The sequence below is a fragment of the Limulus polyphemus genome, unplaced genomic scaffold (genome assembly GCF_000517525.1).
Source record: "Limulus polyphemus unplaced genomic scaffold, Limulus_polyphemus-2.1.2 Scaffold708, whole genome shotgun sequence".
Classification (NCBI taxonomy): domain Eukaryota; kingdom Metazoa; phylum Arthropoda; class Merostomata; order Xiphosura; family Limulidae; genus Limulus; species Limulus polyphemus.
The window spans coordinates 451,643-460,436 of record NW_013666318.1 but is presented as its reverse complement, the minus strand read 5'-3'; the positions used below and the strand labels follow the sequence as shown (position 1 = coordinate 460,436).

At 30.0% G+C, this 8,794-nt stretch overlaps 1 protein-coding gene across 8 annotated transcripts in view; it reads left to right on the top strand.

Annotated features, from left to right (window-relative positions):
• Window positions 1–8,794, top strand: part of LOC106460101 (endophilin-A-like) — a 48,042-nt gene that overhangs the window by 3,999 nt on the left and 35,249 nt on the right. For all 8 annotated transcript variants that reach the window (XM_022386730.1, XM_022386732.1, XM_022386734.1 and 5 more), the window contains exons 3-4: window positions 3,630–3,698; window positions 7,489–7,561. In XM_022386730.1, coding sequence (XP_022242438.1) covers window positions 3,630–3,698; window positions 7,489–7,561 — 142 coding nt within the window. The remainder of the gene's footprint in view (window positions 1–3,629; window positions 3,699–7,488; window positions 7,562–8,794) is intronic.

Genomic DNA, 8,794 nt, shown 5'->3' with positions numbered 1-8,794 from the left:
CAGTCGCTCTATAACAAACGTTTTAACAACGAACGTTAACTTCAACAATACTTTTTGACTGCAGTTCAATTACTCACTACCTACACACATTGTCCCATCACGTTGTCACCATCTTGTATATACCAGACCACCCCCAATCTAGCAAATGCTAGAGCACTCCCGAATGAACAGGATAGTTCTAGAAACATGGCGTGACACTAGTCACGTGACCTCGCTGATGCAACAATGCCTTTTAGCTAAATATGTCATTTAAATATGTTTATTAACAAAATAGTGTTATTTCAACAAGCAAATGCACACTTGACTTGTACCCTGAATTCTATGGTTACTGCACTGTTAAGTGAAAACATAGAAGTTGAAATCATTAAAGTAGTACTCTCAACTCACTGTAGAAATCAAAGGTCTCTTGGATTATGTGATTCTTAAAATTCACCACCTTAGTGACTAAAGTCACTGCAACAGTCAGCTTCATAAATAAAAGAGGAATTTGGTTGGATTTTTTTTTTCTATTTTTTACTGCAAACTTGAAAAATTATCAAACATAGTTAATTTCTGATAGGTCTAAACAATATGCTGCATTTGAAATAGAATTTAACAAAAGAATAACTGTAATTTTTATATGAGTTTTTTTTCATTTAAATATAGTTCAAGACAAGAGGATGTTTATAGATTCACATATAACAGCACAGAAAGAATACATGTCGATTTGTTGATAGACATAAAATATATATATATAATATATGTTAGGGGGTGTCAAACATACAATACATAGAAGTTTTTATGACTACCCCATGCAGTATGCCCCAGTTACCTTTAATATGGTCTGCTGCCATGTTTCGTGTAATATGATTGGCTTTTTAGTATTGAGTTATTATTGGCTCATGCTTTTGTAATACAAGTTTGAGGTTGTTTTGACCCAAGTCCACTCAGTGTGTGTGTGTTGAGTTGCCAACACAACATTGTTTTTGTGAAAGTTGTGTGTGTGTCACATATTTATGAATCTGGCTCTGAAGGTGAGAGGAGTGTATGTGATTTATGGTGTGTATTTTAAAAGCTATAATTCCAACACTACTATTTTTGTAACAAATATTTCAGTGAAGCAAAATAATTTCTTGGAAAGAATTAGCAAAATTTTGCATGCATTCAAGAGTAAAGCAAGCATTGGCTGTGTTTTAATTTGTTTTGTGATAAATTGTACATCATCATCAGCCTGGTACTAGTAACGTGTAAAGGTGTTGCAATAAATAATATGATGTAGGTACATTTTATGAATTCATTAATTATCTGCATGCCTGTCAACTTTCTCAGATAAGTTGGGAAGTTCTATTGCTTTTTCCCTTCACACGATTCTGCAATTTCCCTTGAATCCAAGAGTCAATGGATTTATTTCCTGTTGCTTACTATACTCTTGAAACTAAGCTTATATGTCTTGTTATATAAAAAAAATTGTGTAGCTTTGAAATTGATATATTTTAACACAAAAATGTTTTCATGAATGAAAATAACATATAAAAAAACTACATAAAATTCTCAGATTTGTGGTTTGTTGCTAAGTGTTATATACTACTCATTTGAATCTTTTTTTACTCTCAAGGAGCTCTGGCAACCACTATCATGAGAATCCACAAGTTGCCATTCAAACTACTTTATTTACTATATGTTGATGTAGATAAATTAGAAACTCTTCTATCCAACTTTTTCAGCCTTTGGCTCTAGCTATTTTCAAAGATGAGCTTTGTAAGTAATTGTTCAAACCAAATGTATGTGACATCATAACTTTGGCAAGAAAGGGCTGTAGTAATTGTTGTTAATGTTAAGCACAAAGCTACATAATGGACTGATTATCTGTGATGTACCCATCGCAGGTGTTGGAACCTGAGTTTTAATGCAACAAGCCTTCAGAGTTACCACTCTGGGTGTATGGGGGCATGCTTTAGTAATAAAACCACTGAGAAAGAAGGAAAATATCATGAAAAACAAGACATAAATCATTCTCTTTGCAAGTTATGATAACTTGTAATATTTCTGAGAACATTTTGCATAAATTACAAACACTTCAAACCTGAACGTTACAAATAACACTGAATTACTGCTTGAGTCAGCCATTGTAGACTTTTGACAAGAAGAAGAGAACTGTTTAGTGTTTAAGATATACAACTATGAGCTCCATAGTGTAAAGAATTTTTGTACATAAATTTAACTTGTTTTGAATATATTATTTTAAAACAAGTGAAGTGTGTGTTGTGTGTTTATTTTTCTAATATATTGCCAACGAGTTGCAGACACCTACTGTAGAAGAATCCTTGACACCCATTCATAAAGTTCTGACAAAGACATTAGGTTTTGCAAGTGAAACTTGAAAGGACATATTGCCCAGAAGTGCAGACAAAAGCCTGTAGGAAATAAATACTCCTCCCAAAGGATGTTAGAAAAAGGGAACTATTATAAATATGGGAAACATGGCTATTACAGCTGAGACAATAAGAAATCAGCAAATGTTAAAAACCTAGGGAGACGATATCCTAAGGATGAGTTTGGAGCTAAACCATATCAAAGGAACAATAAAATGCTAACTAAACTCTGGAAAACAGGAATTAGCTGAACTTATGGGGCAAAGCTCACCTGAGAATATTCCATCTGCATCAATTGAGGTATCAAGTTCATTATTTAAAGAAACAAGTCCAGGAGTTAACAGGTCTGTTGATGGGAAGCATTGCAGTGGCATTACAGCTACAATTGCTGGATCTTATTTGGTAATGAGAAGAGGGAAATTGCCTTCATCAATGAAGAAAGAAGTAGTATTAATGTGAACAGCAAGTGGACATAGAGTTCCAACCTATAACAAACATTCTTGATTATTGAAGAAATAAATTAGTTTATCATTATGTGAGCTGGACTTGGCATTATTTTTAATAAGTAATCCATAAGAACCTGACCAGTGATAGAACACACTTCAGTATTGTGTAGAAAGTAGCTTAACACAAGTCTCCAACTGCACACGAATTGCAGTTATTGGTATTGAATCGAATTTTACAAATCTTTTCTGATTATCACTGAAACAAAATTGAAATAAATAGAATATAATTTTCTTTTTTTGCTGAACATGACAAAACATCCATTGAGTAGTTTCTATTAGTTTTGTTACTTTTTTACTATCTTTTATAATATTTATTGTTGTTTAAATGTGTGTTCTGTTTTTATTCAGTGATATTGAAAAAAAATGGAAATGGGTACAATATGAAAATTATTCAAGAGAACAACTCTTTCTTTATTAAATTAGTTCTGGTTAATACACAGACAAAAGACAGATAAAATATATATATCTTGCTTGTATGCAGTTATTTCTTAGTAATTTTTTAGTTGATTTTTAAGTTATTGTACAAAAATGACCATAATGCATTTCTTAACTTGTAGATATTTTGAGGAACTTGGTTTTATCTTTCTGTATAGTAGAATGTCATATACTCTTGCATGCCAGTGTTATTACAAATATCTGTATCTGGGGAAAATGTATATATAACTCAAATACTAATTTTAAATATTTTAATCTTTACATACATATAAAACCATTTTTTTTTGTTAAAACGTGGAAGTAATTGTATAGAATTTTCCATGATCACTTCCTATAGTATATGAGTGAGAAGATTGGTGGAGCAGAAGGCACGAAGTTTACAGAAGAGTATATGGAAATGGAAAAGGTTAGTAATTTTGTTCATATGTAGGTCAGTCATGAGGCAAAGCACTAGAAAACAAGACAGTGTATGTAGGTTGTTTAATTAATCCTTTGAAGACCTCTGCATGTGAATTTTTTGGTGAAATTTTGTATATATTGCAAAGCATTTTGCTTGTACTTGTAAATTCAACCAACATTAAATTTTTTTAAAGATCCTGTTTTTCACATATTTACCATATATCAAATTTTATATTTCTGGCACAAACATTACCATCATATTTTTGTTATAAAATTAATAATACAAACTGATTTTACCATTTTAATAAAGTTTAGCAGATGTAGATCTATACCAATTTTTGTGAAGATGGGTAAACTTACAGATGACCTTTTTTAAAATATTTTTCTGTTATGCTCTTTGCTGAATTCTTGGTTGAAAATGAAGTATCATCATGTACAATGTGTTTAGAAATGCAACCAAAACTTCAAATGATTCAAACACTGATCTGTTTGTATTACAATCAGAAACATTGCAGATAGCAAATAGTTACAAAACCTGTTATAGATACACTAACAAATGGAAACTGTATTATTGAAACACCACACATTTCTAATATCCATATGACTTGCTTTAAATACTATTAATATAATTTATTTAAAAAGAAACATGAAATTTTGGACACATCACCATGTTTATAATAAATCTTTATGAAAGTAAAAAAATAAATAAAAATACTCAAACCATAATTTTCATCACATAAATCTGTATTTCGACATGTCCGTGCACACACACACACACAACACGTGAGTGTCTTATACACAAGTGTTCTCTTTGTACTTCTTGATAATGTTTTTAATGCAGTACTAAATTACAATTTAGAAAACTTCTGAGTAAACAACTCTGTATACATTTATGGTAATGCAAGAACAGTTGCTGCTTTCAGCATGTGATTTTTCTAACAAAAGAGGTTTTTTTTTCAAGTTGGTACCCTACGGATAAGACGTAGTAAAGAGTGTACGTTATGTTAAGTTTTCGGGTCAGCCAGCAAATGAGGTCATATTGAAATGTTTTCATGTCTGCCTTTATATATTTCCAATGAATGTCTAAATAAAGCACAACATCATTTGAGTTTGACGTTAAGTACTAAATAAATAATTAAAATACTAAACAGCAGTTAACTAATTCTTACCGTGCATCTGTATCTTCAAAACATTGACAGATGGTACATTATGTACCTACACATATATATAACTTTAGTAAAAGTAATGTTGTGCTTTTTTTTTCTTCTCATACACAAAGTGAATTGTACTTGTTTCATTTTTTGGAATTTTTTTTCTTACTTGAAGCTGACTTTAAGCAGTTTGGATTTGCAGTTTTTACATTAAAGATCTTTAATTTTATGTAATGTAGTTCATGTGGAACATTTATGTGTAAATTCTTGGAATCTTTATAATTGCAATACAGTTTTTAATTTTTAACTTGTAACTAGTGTGATTTTGATGCATATTTTCTAACAGAAAAGACATTGTATTATAGTTAAGACAAAAACATATTCACATTTGTCACACTTGTTATCTAACGATAAAATTAAAGATAAAGCTGAAATTATTACACTTTTAGGCCATTTGTGTTTACTAGAGTGTCATTTTAACATTTTTTAGAGAGTGTCAAAATAACATTCATAAACTATATATTGCAGTAATAGCCTTATTTCAAATAATCACATCTAAGAAAAATTATAAATAAAAAAGGTCATGCATGCAAGCCTACTTAAGTGATTGAACAAGTTCAGAACTTTTTTCAATATCCCTTTGACTCCAATATCTGAAGTTTACCTGTTTAATAGTCAGAAACTCCAAAAGGATGCATGAAACTGCAAGGGAGAATTTCTCATGACATTATCCATAATGTGTCAAATAAACTATTTTTCCTCAGCTTTGCTTCTATTCCTTTAAAATATATGTACATGTTTTTGCCTATGAATGGATAAGAGAGAAATGTTTTAGTGCTGCTAATACTTCAAATATTTGAGTGTTTTCACTGTGACTGAAACATGTTTTTCAACACCAGAAATGTTAGTTACCAGTAATTACTTTCACTTGTCAATTTTGTGTATCATCTGTTTTGCTTCAACTTCTTATGGGCAAGCCAATGTAGGACAGTTTTTTTTTCATAGGAAATCAGTGATTGTTTGTTAGAGTATTTTAAACAGTTTTATGTTGCTAACAAAATATGCATAAGTATTGAAATTTATACACACACACACATAAACATATATATATATATTTACTGTTTGCAATCTTACATGTGTTGTCTTGTTGTCTCAAACACATTAGAGACAGAGATCATAAAATTTCAATACCAGAGTTTTATCAGTGAGCATATCAGTTATTTTACATATTTCAACCATAAATCTCTTGGAAAAACAGGCTTGCTATATATTCTATGAAATTTTTGAAATGTGTTACTGAAGGACATTAATAAGTTTTTTAGACTTTTGCAGATGCTTAAAAATACTTGATCCAAATGCAACAGCATACTTCCATTTGTTACATGCCAAATAAGCTCATACTGCTTTTTGAATTTGCTTTCTCTTAAGATATGTTTTTTAGGAATAACTTATAAACATGGCTTTTGTTTTGATTTTGTAGATTTAAATCTGTTTGAATTATATTGTTAAGAGTTACCAGGAAGATTACATTAGCTACAACAGACCTTTGTATTCTTGATTTAATACTGGTGACAAGCTGATTAACATTCTTCACTACCTCAAGTGTGTGACTAAGTTGTAGACATTTATGGAGTAGCTAATTTTTTCTACGTTGAATCATTTTCTTTGCATTAACAATATGCTTCAAATCAAAGATGTATTTTTCTTAAATACTAAAATACTTACTTTTATAATCACAGAATAGGAGAACTTTGTTTCAAAAGTTGTATAATATAACCTTCCCAGAAAGGGTTAATTTTAGGAGCCATCTGTACAAACAAACCACCAAACTTCAACTAAATTGCAATAACAGAATCACAGTTTTTATTCTGTGCATTGAAATGATTGTGTTTTTATGTAATATACCAGCCATTCATTTATTAACATGTTTACACTCAATATTGTTAACTACTTAACTGTACACTCTTTCACCTGTTTGTTTAATAATGCCCATATGCTTACCTGTTTTTATTACTGATAGACATTACCCATTTATTTAATACTAACTATGTGTTTACTCAGTTTTGTTAATTGAACATTTACTTAGCTCTTCTTAACTGCACATATTTCCATTTTGTTAATTGTTAATCATTTTTTCATTTATGTTTAACTGTATAAGTCATCCATTCATTTATCAAAATATAGAGCTGGGAAATTAGTGGAATTTGATAATTGATTAATTGTCAGGCTCACTAATTGATTACAACTAATCAATTATTCTCACTGAACTCGGATAAGTGTAATAATTGAAAACAGTAATAATCACAAACACTAATTTTGATTTAGTTGATTACTTTTTTGACATTAATTAATTTAATCATAATTTTAATTTTTTATTGATTATTTTATACCACCAGATGTACTACATGTGCCATTTTTATGTTCTGCCTACTTTTTTTTAATACTGCTTGTTGTGAACTTCTGTTTTATATATCTGCCCATTCACTGTAAACTTTTATCATTTTCACTTTCTAATTTATAGTGAAAGTCTACTGTCTGGAGGGTATTTTAATGCAATAATTTAACTTATTAATAACATAAGAGAATTGAAAACATTTTCTAGTAAATTTGCTTGATGAACTAATTTGTTTTGGTGTGGCTTACTAGAAAACAGATTTGATGAATGAGTTAGTGGAAGAACTGATGACAAAAACAAAGGAATTTCTTCAACCCAATCCAGGTATGTATAAAGTGTGATTAGACTATTCATGCACTGAAATAACATTGAAACTTCCACAGGTATTTTAGCTGAGAAGAAGTCTCAGCTGATGTTAGGTTGAAATAGTTGTACAGGTCTCAGAAATCTCTCCATAATTTGTTTTAAATTGTTGTGAATAATCAAAGCAAGAGTGTACTACCAGATAGCAGCAAGTTCAAGCCCATGCTTCTTTCAAACCATATGCAAGTTATTGTTAAACCAAATGTAGTATAATTAAAGAAATGATTTGTGAAGTTGAATACTTGTGCAACCAATCTTTTAGAAAGAACGAAGTTTTGAATGCCACAAAAGATGTATTTAGTAGAAACTTTACAACTGCCCAAATCTTTCTTTATTAAATGTGAGAATATTGATATTGGTAATAATTATTAAATGATATGAATAAGGATTAATGTGTATTTATTTAATAATTATGATAATTATATATGTATGCATATAATATGAAAGTTGTGTGATGGTACATGCATTATATCATGCATAAAATAAAAAATGTGCTAGTAAAGACTTTTAATGTGTTTGCATTTGAAATGAATGTATTCAGTTAATCTTTTGATTGTAAATTTTACATCTTTTTTTATGATATGTAAGATTGCACAATCACATTAATTAGTAACTAGAAAGTAATGTTTTCCAACTTTCATAAGTAATAGTAAAGCTAATTATATATCATCAGGGTTCTCCTCAGCCACCCTTTTTGGGACCACTACACTTATTTTTGCTGAAATGATTTCATGTGCTCTGATACTCTAAAATATATTCCCAACATTTCTTTTTTGACAGGTAACTGCACTCCCTAATCAGCTATTTACCATGTGCCAAACAAGTGTTTTTTGGTTTTACATATGCCAAATGTAGTCTACACTATTTACATGTATCTGGCAAAGTAATATAAGAAGAGTTCAAATGCTCATCATCTTGGACACACTGACTCATGTTGTTTATACCTCTGTATTTTAAGGCCTAAATCAGCTCATTCATTGCACCAAATAAAACCATGTGCTAAGCATATTATTCTGTAACTACTGACACACATGCAGAAGTTTTTTATTTTCACCATTAAAAATATAACTAATTTATTGTTTCACACATAACCATCTTCAAATAAAATCATAAAATAGTAGGATTTTCATCCAGTTTCCATTTTGCATCTTCCTAGCATCAATTTACACCTGACCCATATTAGCAGGTAATTAT